Source organism: Solea solea, chromosome 17 (assembly GCF_958295425.1).
Source record: "Solea solea chromosome 17, fSolSol10.1, whole genome shotgun sequence".
Taxonomy (NCBI): Eukaryota; Metazoa; Chordata; class Actinopteri; order Pleuronectiformes; family Soleidae; genus Solea; species Solea solea.
In genome coordinates, this window is record NC_081150.1 from 17,618,751 (window position 1) to 17,640,043 (window position 21,293).

Sequence of the window (21,293 nt, forward strand, 5' to 3'; positions counted from 1 at the left end):
TACAGGGGTTCCCCACTCACACACACACGCACACACACAGGGAGGGCGAGAGAGAGGGAGAGGGAGAAGAAGAGAGAGAGAGAGAGAGAGAGAGTTGAGACGTCCCTTCCTCACTTGGCTGCATTCGGTTTACCGACACCGGAGACGCGACCATGCTGTGGAAACTAGTGGAGAATGTCAAGTATGAAGACATTTACGAGGTAACGTTTGTGTCCAGATGTTTGTGTCTTTCACCTGCTGCTGCTGCTGCTGCTGCTGTTGAGTGCGTTCTCAGGCTGTACGGCCTGTTATCTGTGTGTTAAGTGTGTGTGAATGTGAACTGCAGCAAATATTGAGTGAAAAATGTAAATTTTTCCTTAAACGTGACCTCTGGATTTCGTTTTATTTGACTTTTTTTGGGCGCAGGTTAACGCACTGTGTGGATCATATGATGTAAAAGGAATATATTTGACATTGATACAGATAATTTGCATTTGGTCTTTTTGCCTGTGTAACTAATAAAGTAGTATAGAAATGTAGGGAAAATATAGGATTAAAAATAGAGTGCATTATACATATATATTGTTTTTAATTGCTGTGAAAGGACATGACAGAAGCAGAGACGCTGGGTCAGAGCAGGGTGGCGTGTCAGGGATATTGATGTTAATCGTTTGGCTTTCATCCCAGAACAATATTTTGTTAAATACGAGCGAGGGCAGGGAGGAGAAATGCCGCCGCGCGTGGTGTTGGTGGGAGGAGTGGGGGAGAATCGCTGCTCGCGCTGAATGGGCTGGAGCACAAAGCGGTGGAAGAAAAGATCGCTCGCGAGGCCCCTCGGCTCAGCCCGGTGGGAAGCCTCTCTTGTCTCGTGCGGCACATGGCTTTTCTCCCACGGCGCGAGAGAGGGAGGGAGGGGTCGGGGAAGCTGTGATGTTGTTAAACAAGTCATCCACGAGGGCAAAGAGGGGCTGCGTGGACTACAATGTAGCGTTTAATCACTCCTTTTGACTCTTGACACCGTTCACACGAGCCCCTCGTGCGTCCAGCAGCCACAGTCTCGAGTGTGTGTTTGTGTTTGAGTCGTTAAAAAAAAACACAGCTGCGAAACAACGAGAGGCGCCTTTTATTCTTCACGAGTGTGACTTTAGTACTCTGAAGGAGAAATGTGGGAGCGAGGGGAGGAAGAAGAGGAAGAAGACAGAGGAATGTTGCATCTGTGCGTAAAAGAGGACTTTAACATTGGATGAAACGTCTTTAACTTAAATAATAACAAGATATAAATGTGTGGAAGGATGTGTGAAGGATTCACTCACACATCCAAATACATACCAAACGATATTTGCGCAAAAATAATGTCGATGCAGGAGTTTTGGCGTCTTTGCGTAAAAGTACAAACTTTTACTCTACAGGGTACAAATCTGTGACACATTCTTGTTAAACCAGCTGTTCAGACATTTCACGACTGTCCATGCACGTCTGCTGCTTTTTTGTAACGTCAACGCCGTTTGCGAGTTTTGTCTGTGCGTAAAAGTCACCTTTGACTTTGGAGAAAACCGTTAAGAATCATTTGAAACTCTGACCCGCTCATATGAACCCAGCTGTTCAGGAAACACACCACTGTGTCCACTGACGTCTAAATACAAAGCCTTTTGCGCATGAATGATGTTGGAGTGTGTGCGTAAAAGTGCATTTTTACTTTGGTGCAAACATTTGCTCTATTTATTAACAAGCCACAAGTCTGTGATTGTAAACTCGGACACATCCGTTTAACCCCAGCTGTTCAGACAGTGTACTGCTTTTCACAGACTCGCAACGTCAACGTCTTTTGCGCAGCAGTCTGTGCGTAAAAAAAAGGAGACACCAAATAGTGTTTTACCCGAATGTAAACAGTGATTGTGAACTGACACATGCATGTTAACTCAGCTGATCAGACAGTATAAAGCCATCCTCTGACGCCAACGCCTTTTGCGCACAAATGGTTTGTGCCAAAGTGTCTCCAAAGACAGGAGCGTGCGCTTTCCTTGCGTCAGATTTTGTTTTCAAAAGTCCCCCAAAGCGATTATGTCTGTGATGGGGGGGATTCCTCGCGGGTCTGGGGACCCTGTTCTGCTCTCTCCTGTCTGAACACGAGAGTTAGAGTCTTCCTTCTTCTTCTTCTTTTACATATCCTGCTGTTCGCGCGTCGTTTCAGCTCTCCGTGGAATTTAAACGTCACTCACGGTTGCGCGAGAGGCTTCACGCTCCGTGTGTCGCCAGTCCCCCTGCCTCGCGCACATTAATATTCCTGTAAGTCCCAGTCATGAATAACAATTACTCCATATACCGGGGGTAGAGAGGAGAGGCGGGAGCTCGGTGCTCACAGTCAGAGCGGCGGCAGCTCCGGGCGCAGGAAGCTTCAGTGTGGAGCTGGAGATCAGGCCGAGTCTGACACTGAAAAAAACAACACGAGCGGCTTTTTTCTCCTGGAATGAGTTTGGCTGTTTGGGCCAAACAACGTCTCCACTATAGCGCACTGCTGTTTTACCGGGAGCCCACTCGTGACACCCAGAGAGGCTTTACAGATGTTAGTTCATTCTTACTCCACCGCGGTGAGTTTCCTTCCCTTCAGTCATTTTCTTTTCTTTTCATTTTCATTTTTTTTTTTTTTTTTTTGCGCAAACGGTGAATCGCTCTGAGCTTTTTAAATGAAGCTGTAACATTGTAGCTCGAGGCTCTTTTATGTTCACGAGATCCAGAGTCATTTCTGCTTCACCAGAGGCAACACTTTAATAAATGCATCACGATCCACGGGCCTTTTTTTTCCCTCCTCATTCTGTTTAAAATGTGGATCTAATTCTGCAGAGAGATGATTTTTCCCCTTTTCTCCTTTTTTTTCCTAGGACCGGCATGACGGTGTCTCGAGCCACAGCTCGCGCCTGTCCCAGCTGGGCTCCGTGTCGCATGGGGGACCCTACTCCAGCGCGCCGCCGCTGTCTCACGCGCCCTCGTCGGACTTCCAGCCTCCGTACTTCCCGCCGCCGTATCAGCCGCTCGCTCACTACCAGAGCCAGGACCCGTACTCCCACGTCAGCGACCCGTACTCGCTGAACTCCCTGCACCAGAGCCAGCAGGGCGCATGGGGCGCGCGGCAGCGGCAGGACGCCGTCGGGGAACGGATGGACAGCTCGGCTCTGTTGGCGCAGCCGCGGGCCTCGCTGCCTCAGCTGTCCGGTCTTGACCCACGGCGGGACTACGGTGTACGGAGGCCCGACGTGCTGCTGCACTCCACCCACCCGGGACTGGATTCTGGGATGGGCGACGGGCTGCTGCACGGGCTGCACGGTATGGAGGATGTTCAGGTGAGTCAAAGGTCACCGGGGTTAATGTTTTGTGTGTGTGTGGAAAAGTTATTTAATGACATCAGTGACACAATATTTGCCAAATTATTATTAAAAAAAAAAAGTAGAATTCAGATTCATTTTTAACCAATATTTTGAATTATTTAAAAGCAATTTTACTTTTTTATGTAAAATGTAAGACTTTCTAGTTTCATAATTCATGAACAATGTACTGTGATACAACAAAATGTTTAATATATATCGATACTAGGTTTGTTTATTTTGAACACAACTGCTGTGAATGTTTTCCCTCAGATTTATGTTTAAAAAAATTTAAAACACAATTATCCCACATTTTTACGACTCAATCTTTAAATATTTCACATTTTATCCATATAATCGTCAGTATATAGGCTGTTTTTTAGCATATTAACACTGTTTTTGGCCTTTTAAATGTGGATGCAATTACAGAAAAAAATAAATATCTGTATAAAGGAACATTAAAAATTGCAGTTTCCAAAGAAACAGCAGCCCTGCACAGTGGTTGCTGTTGACAGCTGTCTACTTCTGGTGTTGGCGTGTTTCCTTGTGCTTTCAGAGCAGAGGTCAGTGACCTCTGAGCAGCAGCAGCAGCAGCAGCAACAGCAGCATAAATATTATTCCCTCAGGGCTGTGAGATGAGAAGATGCTGATATGTGGCATAAGCTGTAAATTAGCTGTAAGCTGTAAATTCACACCAACCTGCCTTTACACAGCAATAACAACTCAGAATATTAGTCATTTCTGATTTAATTTAATTCCATTTGTTGTGAAATAAGGATTTATTATTATTGTTTCTTCCAGGATGATATGGATTTAATAGTGAATGCTGCTGCTGCTGCAGTAAAGGTTCACAGAGCAGAGTAAAGACTGTGTGAAATGGACTTTTATAGTGTGAGAGCTTGTGTGGGATTTCATCTTCCTCTCGCTCACGCCCTCGGGGCACAACCATCACGAATCGTCTGCCATTTAACCTCCACTATACCTTCTCATTTCTGGCTTGCTCTGTTTGTGTCACGCATTTATTAACCTCGTATAAATGTGTTGTTTCAACAAATTAATCTTGGTTGGGCTTTTTTTTTTTACCCCCTTTCTTTGTTGTGCCAGTGTTCGGCTGTGTGTGTGTGAGAGAGAGGATTCATTTATTTCACGTGAGGATGAAGGATGAGAGTTTTCCTTTCTTCTTTTGTGTTTTGACCTAAATAATTTACACTTTTTTTCCCCTGGTGCTGTTATTTGTTTGAAGCAGCTCCATAGTGATGACGTGTATTTGTGTGTTTGATTGTGACAGACCATTGACGACACCAACGGAACGAACATCCTGGACCAATCGGTAATTAAGAAAGGTGTGTACATACACACACACACAGGTTTGTACAGCTATTCTACTCAGGACACTGCATGGACTCCCATTCACTTGGACACTAACCTTAGCCATCACCTGTAAATTAACCTAAACCTAACCACAAACCTAATCTTAGCCCTTACCTTTACCAATTGCTCAGAAATGAGGTTGTGCCTCATTAGGACCAGGTTTTAAAGTCTCCATGAGGAATTCTGGTCCTGACAAGGTCCTAAAAAGGTCACAAATACAAAAGTATACCCACACAAGTACCAGTATTTCTCCACTATGTCCATAATTAACCATATGTTCTATTATTATTTTTGCGATCCCCCCCCCCCCCCCAAAAAAAAATCATTCATTTGTATTATTTATTATGTATAAATCTATTCATTACATGTATGTTTACGACTACAAGTCATTTTCTGTTGTGTAATAAAATAAGATGTATGGGTTTTAAACGTGTATATTTGGGTTAATTATATAAATCCAGTGTTTTTTTTAATGGCTCAGGTGTGTAAATGCGGGTTAAACATGCCGGTATATTGATATGTCAGTCAGTCAGTGAGTGACTGCCGCTCAGATGACGATGATGACGATGATGATGTGCGGTGATTTAGTTAGCGGGCTGTGGAGTGACTGCGCTCCCCGCGGGGCATTTAAGCCGCTGATGTAATAAATGGTACCGCTCACGGAGATCTCGTGAGCTCGTTTAGAGCTAATCTGCGGTATTATCCCCCGTGGAGCCATCAAAAAAAAAAAATAACTCCCTCCAACTGGCCTCGGTTTGCCCGCACACGTGCACGCACGCAAGCACACATGGCAGGGGAAAAAAATCTTTGACGCCATTAGCGCGCGCATTAACGCGCTGGATGCAGGAGCTTCCGGAGTGGAGCTGCTGGTGGGAGTTAAACCGGCCGTGGAGAAAAGACTGGGAGGTGGTTAATGCGATTTGGGAGCGCGAGCCAATCAACAATCGATAATATTGTAATGAGAATGTCGCGCGACATTAAATAACAGCTAATGCCCGGCGCGTGGGCGCCTCATTGGGCCGGGGATGAGCGCGCGCGGTCATGCATGTGTGCAGAGTGGATTTGAGGAGACGTTTGTTGATGTTTTCTTCTTCCTCCTCTTCCTCCTCCAGTTCCAATGCCTCCCAAAAACGTGGGCTCTCTGATGCTCGGTAAGGACGGCCTGATCGGTGGAATCACCGTCAACATTAACGAGGTGTTCTGCTCGGTACCGGGCCGCCTGTCGCTGCTCAGCTCCACCTCCAAGTACAAAGTGACCGTAGGGGAGGTGCAGAGGAGACTGTCCCCGCCCGAGTGCCTCAACGCCTCCCTGTTAGGAGGAGTGCTGAGAAGGTAGAGGAGGTTGTTCGTACCCTTACACACACACACACACACACACACACGTGTATGTGCACTACTCTGAATTGTTCTGAATGTATTTATTTCTCTTACAGAGCAAAGTCCAAAAACGGTGGAAAGTGTTTGAGGGAAAAACTGGAGAAGATTGGACTGAATTTACCTGCAGGAAGACGCAAAGCTGCCAACGTCACATTACTAACGTCTCTTGTAGAAGGTGATTTCATTTTTATTTTATTTTTTTTTTAAATCACACATCAATATTGTGCCAGCATTTTCTATTTCATATACAAACAAACAAACACGCCATGTTTCCCCCCAAAAAATGACCCAAACACGTGTTATATTATACTACAGATGTTCAGAACAGAAAATGTGTCGTTCCAAAACATTACGCTCAAATTACGCACAGCCAAAAATCTAGGGATTACAGAGATTATGACCTCACAGACTTTTGTTTTTTATATAATGGCTTCAGGAGAGAGAGTTTTGCCATGAATAAATAGTCAGTGTCACCTTTAATATCTCGTTTATATTATTAATATTCCACATTTGTTCCTACATTTATAGATTAAATGTACTTCCTTTACTAAACCCAGTGTTTGCTTAGAAGAATATTGGTGTTTTTAAACCAGATTGGCGCTATTTTTCCTCACACTTCTCACTTTTCTGCAAACAAATAAGTCATTTAAATTCTTTTTACACAACAAATGTGAACATGTTTATCCATTTCGGGGTATTTTGGTGCGTAAGAGATGTTGTGGTCGGTAAACATGCTATGTATAAGATACTAATATTGATTGTATTATATTTATTTAAGAAATAGCAAACAAGTAAACACATTCTACAGTTAAATTGCAGCGAACTGTTTTGTCTACGACATTTAGCGTGTTCTGAGTACACTCACACCCACTCTCCACACCCACTCCCCACCCTCAGGTGAAGCGGTCCACCTGGCCCGGGATTTCGGTTACATCTGCGAGACGGAGTTTCCCACCAAAGCCGTGAGCGAGTACCTCAACCGGCAGCACGCGGACCCCAACGAGCTGCACACGCGGAAAAACATGCTGCTGGCGACAAAGTGAGTTTGATGGAGCGTTTGATTAGATTGTGTCTTTTATGGCCTGATGTGGTCTGACATGGAGGACATAACACATGTATGCATATACAAGATATAGATATGTCTGCAGTCAAGCTCATATGGAAACTGACTGGAAAAATCGGATTTTACTGATGAATATCAAGAAGATTTATATTTTAACTGGGAAAAATAACTTTTAAGATGTCTCCACTGCATTTCTGCTTTGTGCAACTGAGGTTATCATATTTAAATGTTCAAATTATCAAAAACATTGACATATAATCGACTGTATTTGGCCTCAAAAATTGGAAAAGGTTTATCCAAAAAAATTATTTTCAGTGCAGGTTGTCAAACAGGGCGCCCATTTTACCCAAATATCCAATGAGTGTTGAAATGAATCACCCCTTGGGGCCTTAATGAGTCTCCATGAGGGTGAAGCCTCCTCATACACACACACACACACACACACCACACATACACACTATGCAAAAACCTTAACCATAACCACAATCCACAATTTCTGCCCTAAACTTAACCAGCTCCAATTAGGACCAGGTTTTGGCCTCTACTGATCCTGACAAGGTCAGTGTTTATGACAGAAAAAAAAGGTCCTAAAGAGGAAACAAATACAAGAACACACACACAGTAACCTGTGGTGGAATGAGTGACTAAAAAATTCACCACACAGAAAAAGTCAGTTCTGCGACTGAAGAAAATGGCACATAAATGCTGAGTCATGTATGATTAAAAAAAAAATATTGTGACATAAGCTTAAATATCCGGATGTCAAATGTGACGTAAGGTAGAGAAAACGTTTCTATTTCAGTTAAATATTCAACCTTCACAAAGATTTAAAACATGACAGAGCAAAAACATTAAAGCACCAGTGTGTCGCTTTTAGTGACACCTAGGGGTGAAGTTGCATATGGCAGCCAACCGGAAAATCCCATGCAAGTATATTAAGGTAACTTAAAAAACAAAATCATCTTATTATGACGTAATTAAGGCAAGTTTCAGAATAAAATTGATAATTAATAATTAGAAACGTAATTTTTTATATTGAAATAATTGCGTTTGTATTAGTAGATCTCGCTAAATTCAACACACGCGATGTTTTAACGACAACAAAGGTTAAAAATGTCAATTATTTCCAACACATGTTATTATATAGTGCAGCTTATTGTGTTTTTCCAGCTCTAACCAATAACTACAACAACACACTAACTACTACAATAACCTTTAACTTGAGCCTCATTTGATGCCGGACACTTTAATGTGGACTGTAGCTCACAGACATTATAAAAAAACACACAAATAAATATAAAAATAAAACAGCTCTGATGTTGTTGTTGGAAGTGTTTGGAGCCTCCGGTCTTCACCATTGATCCTTGCTGTGTGTGTGTGTGTGTGTTTTTTTTACACACTCTCCTCATAAAAGTTACTTATATTCATCAATGTTTACGGCCGTTAAAGTGCAGGAACGGAACCTGAGGTGTTTGTGATTGCACTCAGAAGTTTTATTTATATATTTATTTACAAAGGGGGTTTAAATGTGGATTAAAACACAGATACTTAATCTTAATCTGGGTCCGTTTGTTCTCCCCAGTGTTGAGTTAGAGCTCCTGAAAAGAGTGGTATTTTTTGGAAGCTTGCATAAATAAGCGCCGTTTGCTGGACGTGTTAGTGCATAAACCACCTGCCTGTCAGTGTGTGTGTGTGTGTGTTTGTGTTTGATGCTCCCATTCAAACCTGTTCCAGCACCGTGTGTCTCGTTGCTGCCTGTTAGAAATTCATTATTTAGCAGTGAAGTGTTTCAAGTCGCCAGAAAACAACAGCGAGAGCCTTGAGTGTAGCCCGAGGTGGCGGCTTCTCCTCTCTACTCTCCCCCCCCCCCCCCACCATCCCCACCATCCCCACCCTCCCCCACCTCACCCCCCTAAACCCAGCTGGGCTCGGCCTCCACAGCCTGTCACTCATTTGCTGCAGTTTTGCCCCGAGGCCTCAGTATGTGTGTGTGTGTGTGTGAGAATCTAAAAAAGATGGATCTCTAGAAAATAATAAAAAAAATTGGGCCTAAAATTTGAGGACAACATACTGAAAAATCATCATTACATTTAAAGATGCTCTCAAATTTAATATATAATTAAGATGCATTTTGGGGCTGCGGTAATAACTAAATGAATCAACTGTTTGGTTTAAAGGTGTGTTATTTAATTGATAAATAAAATGTTTCCTGTTTTTCGGACGTTTCTTTGCTTCAGTGGATATTTTATATATACTTAATAATCACGAGGTTTGGGGAAAACACTAATAAACGTTTTATGAACCAAACAAAATCAATGAATTGAGAAAATAACAGATGAATCACTTTATTAAATAAAATGATCGTTAGTTGCGGTACTGATTCAGAATAATAACCCATCATATGAATTACAGGTTAACAATTAAGGTTTGTTTATAATATTTATATAATAATATAATATATCACAAATATTTATGCGGGGGTTAAAGAAAAGGCCGGTCTTTCACTGATTTTGGCATTTGATGGAATGTTTGTCTGCATTTCTTGATGGATATTTGTTAAACGTATTTCAGCATAAACTAGATGTGCATTACACATACACATATAAATAAAACTTTATTTAAATGTACTTTATAGACAGTTGTCCATAGGCCATATTTTCAGGGGAATGAAATACTCAATGTGTTTAATTGAAATAATCTCATGGGGAAACTACACTTTATACTGAAGCAGCTGATCACAGCATCACATTTACTTTACAAAAAGGCATTCTGGGAAAAACTGGTAATATGAAAATTAGGCACAAGTGGATGGAGGGAGAATCAAAAAAGAAAAACTAAACTAAATAAAAGACCCTATGGGAAATCACTTAAAGGACAATAATCCTGTAAATACACTGATTTGACACTAAATTCTGAACAGCTGTAGTTACTTAACTTTGGGCGAGTGAGAATGATTTTTATAAAATCATCCTTGTTTAACGGCTTTAATGTCGTCATTTTATTCTGTCTTTGGCTTCACTGTATCCACGACTACGTCACTGCATCATAATAATGTGCAACAATCAGAAAACACTGCACAGAGACAGAGAAGTCTGATGTGTGGGTTAAACAATGTGAATCTGCAGTGATGATCACACTGTAACGTGATAGATGATGGAGTGATGTTTAAAATTGTTTCATTTCATACAACATATTGTGTATTCTTAAACAAATATGACACAATGTGCTCTTTTTGTGTTTCCATAATGTTTACTTTTGAAAAATATGCTTTGAAGCAGGTGTGTTTGGTTACATTTACTGAGGAAACCACTGGTTTGGACAGGGATTCTGTTCATAATTTATGCTTTAAAAGCAAATTATTAACTAATAGAATGGTGAAAATATTAAGATTAAATTATTTGGTTGGATTCCCAAATGTTAATCTGGGGCAGAGAGTTAGTTTGCTGCAACTTTCTGTTAAAAAAACAAAAAACATAATCAAATTTAAATTAATAACCTCAGATTATGTGCAGCTGATGCTCTGAGGCTCTCGGTAATTGCAGAATCCTGGCTTTTGGGCTGCTGAGATTTTTATGATGTTGTCTATAATCTGGTGTGCCAATAATAAGAGTCCAGAGTCCAGCAGCCGCACACTGAAGCTCTGGTCATTAAAATTAATGACAGTGAATACGGGCAGTTATCAGACTTCCTGAGGAAAACCCCTGCCACTCTTTTCATATAGAAATCTTTATATCTTGTGTTCTCGCCCCTGCAGACAGCTGTGTAAGGAGTTCACAGACCTGCTGGCCCAGGACAGAACTCCACTGGGCAACTCCAGGCCCTCGCCCATCCTGGAGCCCGGCATCCAGAGCTGCCTCTCCCACTTCTCCTTCATCACGCACGGCTTCGGCTCGCCCGCCATCTGTGCCGCCCTCACCGCCCTCCAGAACTACCTCACCGAGGCTCTCAAAGGACTCGACAAGATGTTTCTCAACAACCCGCCCAACAGCCGGCACGGCGACGCCGGCAACAAGGTCGGCGACAAAGACGACAAGCAGCGGAAATGAAGCACGGGGGAAGGGGAGGAAAGGGGAATTTTAATAAAAAAAGAAAAAGAAGAAGAGGAAGTAGAAGAAGAAGGGGAGCAAGGATGGAGAGGCAGCAGCAGCCACACACACACACACACACACACACTAGCTTTACACCACTGCGACTGACAGGCCACACACACACACACACACACACGAGGCTGAAGAGGACGAAGAGTCAGAGGAAGAGGAGACACACACCCGTGGGCCAGAGTCAGAGAGCACAGAGGGATTTTTCATCTGTGTTACGTTCTTTTCATTCCCCCCGAGGACATGATGGTTACTGTGTTACATCCATTTTGCTCCCCCTGCCTGCATCCTGTGAGACTGAGACGCTGTGAGCAGCCCACAGACAATGTTGTGTACATGTGATGTGTGCCTGAATGAATGAATGAGTGAATGAGTGTGTGTGTGTGGGTGGGTGGGGCTGGGTATCTGACTTTAAAACGTTTGTGGTATCAAACTTCCTCTCCATCGCCTAATGTCCATGTTAAATGTCAGTAGTCGGCGAGCCAATCAGCATGCAGCGTGACGTCTGACCCAAATCTAACAGTGCTCTGATTGGCTGACTTCCTGGAGCCAACAGGAAGTCACGACAAGACATTGGAGCTCATGGTGCGTTCCTGCTGATTATACTCCATGTACGGTCACTTCCTGGTTTTTAATAATAATCCAGCCCGATAATTCTAGATAATCTGACAGCCAACGATGCAGAGATCAGAATCGATAAAATACAAGAAACAACTGAATATTTAGATAGAAGAACAAAATAGAGACTGATAAGAATAAGAGCACAAAAAGAGATGAAAAATATTAAATAAAATAAGAGCTCAGTGTGAGTAGAACAGAGCGTTCTGCACAAGTTACACAGTGTTTAGCAACAAATTAAAGAATGTATTGGAGGTTGCTCTCTGCTGCTGAATTTAAAACTCCCTTTGCATTTTTAGGCCATTGTGAATTTGTCAAGTCTCACTACTAAAAGACGTTTCCCCTTAACGATAACTGACCTTAAGTAAAGGAGAAGACTTATATTTAAGCAGAAGTTGTAAGTGACACTTTAAAGAGTATTAAAGTCAGTTGTAGTCAGAATGTCCGAGTTCCGAACGCAGCCTCAGTTCGGATTTTTCACAGCAAATTGCACTTCTGCCGTGTTTGTTTCACAGTAAATCAGTCGTACAACAAAATAAGTCATTTCTGTATGGTTTTTTTATTAATAGATTCATTTTGCATTAAAAATATGTTTATATTGGGAAATATTAATAGTTCCATATCAAAACAAAGACTTTTATTTTGAAATTATGTGAAATATCGTCATAAAAGCATTATTTCGGTGTCTTTTGCCCAAAAAGTTGGAACTTTGTGTCACATTTTTCTCTGCCCTGAGGTCATTCGAGTCCGAGTGTGTTGTTATTGCCTGGTATTACCAACGATGACTATAGTGTGCGTCCATGTTCTCAGACTTCTGAATTGAACTCCCAGTGTCTTGTTTTAAGAGGCTGGTGTGTGTTTGATGACCGATACTAGAGCAGATTTAATCAAATTGGTATTGAGAAAAAGTATCATTCAGGAATTGAAGTCCAGATATCGATCATGATACCATATCAAAAGTTTTGAATCATTACCCAGCCCTCTGTGTGTGTGTGTGTGTGTGTGTGTGTGTGTGTGTGTGTGTGTGTAAACTGTTGGACGAGCATTTTATCTGTGAAACAGGTTGATTTTCGGTGACTTAACACAGGGAGGGTATTAATTTATGTGTGTAAATATTTATTTATATTAATTTAAATGAACGGTTGTGTAAATAGGTTGACCTGCGGTTTTGGACGAGGCCTATTTATCTGTGATTTGACCTTTGTGAGCTGTCGGGGCAGGTGGGCGGGGGCAGGGGCGGGCTTAAAGGACTCACACCCAGTGTTTTGGGGTTTTTTTCTGTTCTTATAGAGCTGTTGTCATGGTGCTGATGATGGGTAGACATGCTTCTTATTGTCCAGTGATTTCATTTCTATCACACTGATAATAAACCATGTGTTTTATTATTATACGAGGTGTGCAGCACGCGCCTTTTCTCCGGGGAAATACTCTGTGGGCTGTGGGTGAAGGTTGGGGGTCGACTCCCATTCAGGATCTGAGCTCTGTGAAAATGTTAAACAGGGTTTTCATCCCATGACGATGATAATACGGCCATATTTGTTTCATGAGATAATTATGAATATTCTTACATTCAAGGGGATTAAAAAAGAAAATACAACTTTCTGAATAACATTAATGAGACAACGCTAAGATGGAAGAAAAAAGACGGGATTTCATGGAACTTTTATGTCAAGAAAAATTTAAATCTTTACAGGTGATGCAGAAAAAAACAAGGCTGCAATTATTTCATGATTCACTGTGGAAATTCAACAACATAATGAAGTGGATTCATTTGGCCACTACTGTGATAAATCCACATTTCCAAATAAGGTTGTTTGATATAAAACAACTCCAACTCAAACTAAAGTTAAAGGAGCGGCAAATTTATAAAATAAAATAGAATAAAATAGTAGCTACAGTGACAATGAAGCAGTCGAATCTAATTCTATAACTCACAGCCGACAAATTCTGTTAAAGTTTATAGATCTGCGTTTTGGATTGTGTGGGATTAGATCTTCAAAAACTACCTGGTAAACTCCCAAGTCATGAGGAAAGAAAAAGAAAATGAATTATGTACTAAACTGTTTTGCTATTATTAACTTGGTTTCTCTTTGAATCAATGATTTAGATCAGATCAGATCAATAAAATAAAAGGTATTGTCGCAAGTTTTTTGCTAATGCTAATGGTTATTGAATGCGCTCCATAGCTTTGTGCCAAGAATGAATCAATGCCAAAAAAAGAAACTAAAGAATAAATAAATTGACTAAATTGAAATTAACTTCTAAATAAATAAATCGATAACAAATTAGGTTGAAAACATCCATGGCTAACTCTGCTAACAGATGGAAGATGAATGCATGTCGTAGCTTTGCACTTGACACTGGAGGAATTTATAAGACGTAGAACAAATTAGCATGAGATTTGATGAGGGAAGGAATGTCGATCGTACACATTCTCACTAATGCAAAAACCCTGGATTTATCACGTTTTACATGGATCCACTTTTCAATTCAAACTCTTTAATTATTATTATCTATATTATTATTATTATTATATGGTGGTGGTGGTGGTGAAAAAAGTGCAGAATGGACCTTTAAATGGACAAATAGTGGTGTTGAAATGAGAAAATGATACAACCGCAAATCATCAATTATATTACAATTGTTATACAATATTATCCTCTATTCTGAGGGTAATATATAAAGTGATGGATAGTGTCTTATTCCAGGAAGATAATTGGCTAAATCTCCCAGCCAGTCACGTCCTCGTTTACGAAGAGGCTTTTCTCTCTCTCTCTCTCTCTCTCTCTATCTATCTCTATATTTCTTTCCGTCTCTCTCTCTCTCTCGCACGCGCGCTGGGGGAATGGTATCGTGCCTCGCGGGCCCGCGCTTCTGCGGTGGGGATCTACCGCCGGTGCGTTAATGACGGGAGAGCGCGAGACGCACAGAGAGAAGAGAGAGAGAGAGAAGAGAGAAAAGAGAGAGAGAGAGAGAGAGAGAGAGAGAGTCCCGCGGGCTGGGTTGACCCGTGGAGCGGAACACCGCGTGACGCAGGTGCAGAGTTCAGCACCCGCGTGTCCGCGAGCGATTCTCGCTCAACAAAAGACAAAAATCTGCTGCTGATGCTGATGATGCTGCTGCTGCTGCAGATGCTGAGCATCACTGGCTGCTACAAGGACAGGTTGTTGTTGTTGTTGTGTTGTTGTTGTATGCTGCTGCAACCAACCAACCAACAAACAAACACACACAAGACGCCACTTCATCAAATGACACCGTCATTTTTAAATAAAACTACACGCGCTCCATTCAAATTTAATTAACGAGATTTATAATCACACACAGACTTCACTGCTTCAATTAATTAATCAAAGATACACATATAGATTTCTGGTTTAATGGAGTGGGGGGAAAAACAAACTTTTAAATTAAATCATTCTGTTTTTCTACAACAACAAAACAAAAGGGAAAAAAAATTTATTTTATTAATTTAGCATCACATCACATGTGATAAGATTTTAAAAAGTGGGAATCCAGAGGAGAATAAACATCAGTGGTTGCACCTGACAGGAGTCCTTATCACTGCCAACATTTCTTTCTTTCCTTCTTTCTTATTTTTTCCTTTTTTATTTCAGTTTCTTTCTCATTCTGTGTGAATCCTCTGTTTGTGTTGCTGAGCCTCGGGCCTTTTTGAAAACGCTCCAGTCAGTCAAGGCCGAGTTCTGCACACAAACTATAATACCTGCTGCTGCTGCTGCTGCTGCTGCTGCTGCTTTCTCACCCTCAAACATCTAATGTGGGACATGATAAAGCTCACATTTGATTTAATACTCTATAAAAAACACAGCCAAGCAGTTACATGTGCTTTCATTATGCATCTCATATAATATTACTCTTCACATAAACATATATGATATAAGCCTATATGTATATACGAAAAGACATAATTTAAATGTCAGCGCCGTTTCACAATATTAGAGTCAGATTTAAGTCGTGTGAAATAATGTTTTTAAAGGCCTGTAAACGCAGCGGCGATGCTTTAGTGTCATTTTTTCAATTTAACCAATAAAGTGATAAAGTGAAGGATATATAATAAATCAATGCAAAGTACAAGAGTGTCACACGTGATCTCCCCCGCTGTGTGATGAAAAATCTAATTAACAAGGCAAAATTTAATATAGAATCAGGAGGTGAAGGGAAAATGGAATATTCCAGGCTAATGTAACGATCCAGTTCCACTATGTGTTTTCTAATAAGACATTGATTCAGAGTTTTTATGAAATGATGAAATGAATATGACCATTTTTTTAAATTAAGATCAACAAAAACATAAAAAGCAGGTTATATTGCTGAGGAAACAAGTGTAAAGCCTAGTTTAACCCAATGAATGAGTTATTTCTGTATTTTTTTTTTGCCATTAATAGATTCATAATTCATGTAATGATTCAGAAATATCAGCATAAATTATTATTATTCCCATGTCTTTTTCTCAAAAAGTGGGACTATTGTTTTTACTTTATATCTAAACAGTGTTTATCTTAAGTTATTTGGTTTTATTTTGTAGTTGAAATTTGCTCATTTAGTGCACATTTGCACATCAGTTCCAAATGTTAATATGGCCAAAGTCATAAAAATGTTTTACTTGTTTAATTCACACTTATGTACAAAAGTGTAAATGAATACTAGTTTAATACTGTGATTTCACTGCACTTTAAGGTTAAACAACACAAGTATAATTGATGCAATTTATACATTTGTATCAACAACAGTGGTGGTGGAGGGGGGCCCCTAAATCAAATCAAGCTTAGATGTCCCATAAAGGCTTGGGCCGGCCCAGGGTAAACATACAATACATTTATTGAATTCATTCTGTGTTATTTACGATAAGTTTCTGATTAACTGAAACATCACGTGCTCATTTGTTTGGTCAACAACACAAAAGCCTCTCCGCGAGCTGGACCTTGATATGAATCACCCGAGTGTGATGAATTGTTCTTAATGAGAAGCAGAATGTACATTTTATGAAAATGTCACAGGTCGTTACGTTAATAAGACGACCGGTGGAATGTAATACGAGCACATGCGGAGATTATACGAGGACTATTAACCTGTAAATCAATGACTACATTTATTGACAGCTATTTTGATAATAATCGACTCCAAAAATGGAAATATTCTCCTATTTCCTTCCTCCTCTGTGACAGTAAACTGAAAATTTGTGTGTGTGTGTGTGTGGGGGGGGGGGGGGGGGGGGTTTGGAGAGAGAGATTTTCTACATTTTATTTATTTTATTAATGAAAATAAGCCCTGTGATATAGCCTTTTCAATCAGCTGTCTGTCACGTTGGCAGGAAGTGAGGGGAGCAGAAGAACCACCGTCAGCAAAGCCCCTCAGCATATTGTCACGCAATGGGCTGTAAAAATACTAATCCAGCACACACACACACACACACACACACACACACACACACACACACACACAGGTTATGCAGAACACAGACAGCCGATTGCTGGTTGGGAGTAATTCCTGCTCGGGGCACTGTGCTCCAGGCGAGGCAGGCGCGTGCTGGATATTTCATTATTCATTAATTTACTGTTTAACAAATCCTGTCATTACTGAGCCTGAGCCAAGTTCACACACACATACACACACACACACACAAACACACACGGGTGTGAGAGAGAGAGAGGGAGAGAACACACACTCAAAGCAGTGGGTGTCAGAGTGGGTGTCAGGCATGGCAAATCGGCCTGTTTGATCCCGGACTCCTCAACAAACGGGGAAGGAGCCATGAATAATAAGAAACGCCAAGCCTCGCCGGAACGAGGGAGCGTGACACCGTCTCACAAAAAGCCCTTTAGCGTGGAGCAAAGCTCCGCTGGGGCCTCACCGAGGGCCCTGGGTTCATTATATGAAAAGACAAAAAAAAACACAAACAGTTGGCACAACCGTGATCGATATGAAAAGGAGAAGCTCGCGCTCACACACACAAAAGGAGAGCGTAAATCAGTGCTGTTTGACAAAAAGCAGCATACAGTTTCCTGTCTGCACATGCGGGATTGAAGCCTACTCTACCATTTACCTTGTGCACAACACGGACTCCACTAATGGGATAAGGATTAAAGCCTTTTTTCTCTCTTCTTTTTTTCGGCTCATCCGCCTCTTAAAACAAAGGATTATTTACTGGAGCTTTTTTTTTCCCTGAAACAGCCGAACATATACACACACAGTGATGAACTCAGACACTGCAATAATGACTTTTACTTTCCCCCTTTTTCAGTCTAGTTCACTTAATTAACTAACAGAGGAAGCCCCGCAGCCACAAATATTCATTTATTTCAGAAAGAAAACACGTATCATAAATATTATAATGATATATTTGTGTCATACGGGGAAATTTTCACTCTAAGGCCCAGTGCCACTTATACATTTTTACACCTTATCTCATAAAACTGAGTCACAAGACGGTTAAAATGTAAACCCTACGAAGTGGGTCATGCCTTTAACGTCGTGTTACGTCATTATCAGCTGTATACATATTCTTCTTTTGTGCTTGTCTCTAGAAAAGCAGAGACTGTAAACAAGTTTTGTTGTGGTTAGCATAGCTACATAACAGGCTAAACAATATTCACTTGATGACAGTAACATTAGTTAGCTTGTGTATGGTATGTAAACTAGGCTAACACAACATGCTAACTAAAGCTAACCATTTAGTTTACATGGAATCACTGTATACAGAAGGACGCTACCAAGTGTTGTTGTAGATAGCATAGCAACACAACATGCTAACCAAAGTTAGCTTTATGATGGTAAGATTAGTTTCCTTGAACTCATTATAACCAGGAGACTGTAAAGCAGTTTTGTTGTGGTGAGCGTAGCGACACAACATGCTAAACAATATTTATGTGATGACAGTAACATTAGTGAGCTTATGCGATATGGTATGTAAAAGAGGCGACAAACACACAACAGAAAACGCTAACCAATGTTAGCTTATATGGTAACATGGAGTCAGTGTATAGAAAAGGAAGCTAACAACATTTATTGTAAATGGCACAGCAACCAATGTTAGCTTAAGTGGTACCATTAGTTCCCATGGAATCGGGAAGCTAACACTTGATGTAGATAGCATAACAACACAACACGCTAACCAATGTTGGCTTCATGACGATTACATTTCTTTCCTTGAACTCATCATAACCAGATGATTAGTGTAGCTACACAACATGCTAACCAATGTTGGCTTATATGGCAACATTAGTTTCCATGGAGTCAAGTTTTGTGACCAATGCTAGCTTTATGATGCTAACATTGGTTCCCTTAGATACTGTACGTACAAGAGGCTGCAAATAAGTGTTGTTGTGGTTAGCGTAGCTACATTACATGCTAAGCAGTGTTAGCTTTACGATGGTAATTTGGTTTACTCAGATATAGTATCTACGAGACAAATGTTGCTGTTGTTAGTGTAGCAATATAACATGCTAACATGTTTAAAGGGCCATTTCGTCCTTTCACTTCTCCTCTACTTCAACAAGAATCCGGACACACTACACCTACAGTACATGTGAACGTCATCAAAACAACCATGTCAGCATAAGGTCTGCAGGTAGAGTTGAAAAAGGTGACCGGGGATTTGAAAACACGCTCTCAGTGAAATGGAGTTAAAGCCTTTAAGTGCTGTATGACACGGCGAGAGGACGGGGCTGTCAATCCAAGGAGAAGCGACTTCAATTCTCGATCTGCAGCCCCTCAAGAATGACGGCACAGTCTGTGGGTGGCCGCAGACTCGATGTCATTAACATGTGACATATGTAGAGCTGACTGGGAGTGGCTGGAGGCCAGTGTTTGTCTCCCTGCTGCTTAGCCCATGTCTGCCGGGGCCAGGGTGAGTCTGGGCTTTGTCAGCAGTCGAGGAGCCAGGCCACTGTCTGCAGCTATTGATAGTGAACAGGTTTATCAGTATGCATGGCGGTCAGTGTGTTGGCTCGTCGCTCCCGGCAGCAGGATTTGAGAGGAGAAAAGTGTGTGTGTGTGTGTGGGGGGTGGGGGTCCTGGCTGGTTGTTCTATCAGAGGGTTCTCCTTGCTGGCTGTGTGGCAGGGACACGGGCAGTCCGGGGTCCCCTAAGGTTGGAGTGAAGATGCTGAGTTGAAGTGACACAGCTGCTGCTGCTGCTGCTGAGGCAAGACTGTCTCTCTAGACGGGTCAAGGTTACGCAGAGGAGAACGTATCTCTGCCCCACACACACAAACACAAAACTCCATCTGCGCCGCAGTGTCTCGCTACATGTAAATATGAGGAGAAATCTTTTAGAATTTAGAAATGAAAAGATGTATTATGCTAAACGCCGGGATCAGACTAAACGATATGTGTGTCCATCATGATGATCACCAGCGTTTCTGCATGGCTTGCAATGTTCTTCCCCGTTCCGCGGTTTCCTCCCACCGTCCAAGAACGAGCAAGGAGTGAACGCGAGTATAACTGCATCATTGTTTACAAACCCTGGAGTTTCTCAAACTAAAAACAGAGCCAGCAGTGATTTGAAAACTCTCCATTTCGAGGGCTTCACAAAAGGCCAGAGTGTGTGCGGACGTCGGGAAATGTCCCCGAGCTGGAGTTTTATGCATTCTTAAACAAAAGCAAAAAAGTATGGATATGAAGGTAGCCTTAAAGCTAGGACTGGTTAGTGTGAAAAGGCTAGCATAATAGCATGCTACACGACAAAACAATGCAACCAATAAATAAAACACAAAGTTCTGCCCAAAACAATAAAAGTTGTTGCACTTTCTCGGCCATTTGTCCACAATACGCTCACTAACTTCGCACATAGTGACATCACCATGACAACAAGACTGTAGTTTAACTATCACTTGATTTCAATGACCACAAGTATTGTCTTGATGGTGGGGAAAGGACTACTCATTATTGGGATAACCCATCAGCCCAGACCTCCAGTTTTCTTTTGATAAATTGTTTTGTTTTCAGTAGGGGGCGGGGCTTCCATGACCTATTTAAGTGTTTATGGGCAGGATGGCAAGTAAGTAATTCCCAAGAATGGGAATATGTGATAGGTTTGTAAAGAAAAGTTTTCTTATGTGATAGAATTACTGACGATATCCATCATAATATCAACTCAAAGCTGCAAATCAGGCTAATTTGAGATATTACTTCTAAAATAGTTCAAAATAACTCCTCCCTGACCTCCCCCACTTCAATGTATTTAATAATCAGTAAAATCAGTGGTTGTAATGATGGAAACTGGCAAGATCTCACTTGGATTATTATATTATTATTTTTTTTATTGTGTATGAGAGGAAAAGCCAGTGGAAGAATCAGTCAATAAAAACGAGCAGTTTCAGACACGAGGAGAAGAATGAGATTATTGGTGGGAAGGTGAGTGTGTGTGTGTGTGGGGGGGGGTGAGGATTACTGCTTGTACACACACCGTCTA

The 21,293-nt window shown here is 41.3% G+C and overlaps 1 protein-coding gene across 4 annotated transcripts; it reads left to right on the top strand.

The window, feature by feature from the left end:
* Positions 1-13,254, top strand: tfap2b (transcription factor AP-2 beta). 4 transcript variants are annotated; one of them, XM_058614079.1, is made up of 7 exons: positions 1-200; positions 2,859-3,317; positions 4,627-4,705; positions 5,822-6,041; positions 6,143-6,261; positions 6,984-7,125; positions 10,904-13,254. In XM_058614079.1, the coding sequence occupies exons 1-7, from the start codon at positions 153-155 to the stop codon at positions 11,193-11,195; spliced, it is 1,359 nt and encodes a 452-aa protein (XP_058470062.1). In that variant the 5' UTR covers positions 1-152; the 3' UTR covers positions 11,196-13,254. The 4 variants fall into 4 exon arrangements, with proteins under 4 accessions (XP_058470062.1, XP_058470064.1, XP_058470063.1 ...); XM_058614081.1 differs by having other exon boundaries at positions 4,627-4,681; XM_058614080.1 differs by lacking the exon at positions 1-200 and adding an exon at positions 1,943-2,567.
* The last annotated feature ends 8,039 nt before the right edge of the window (positions 13,255-21,293 follow it).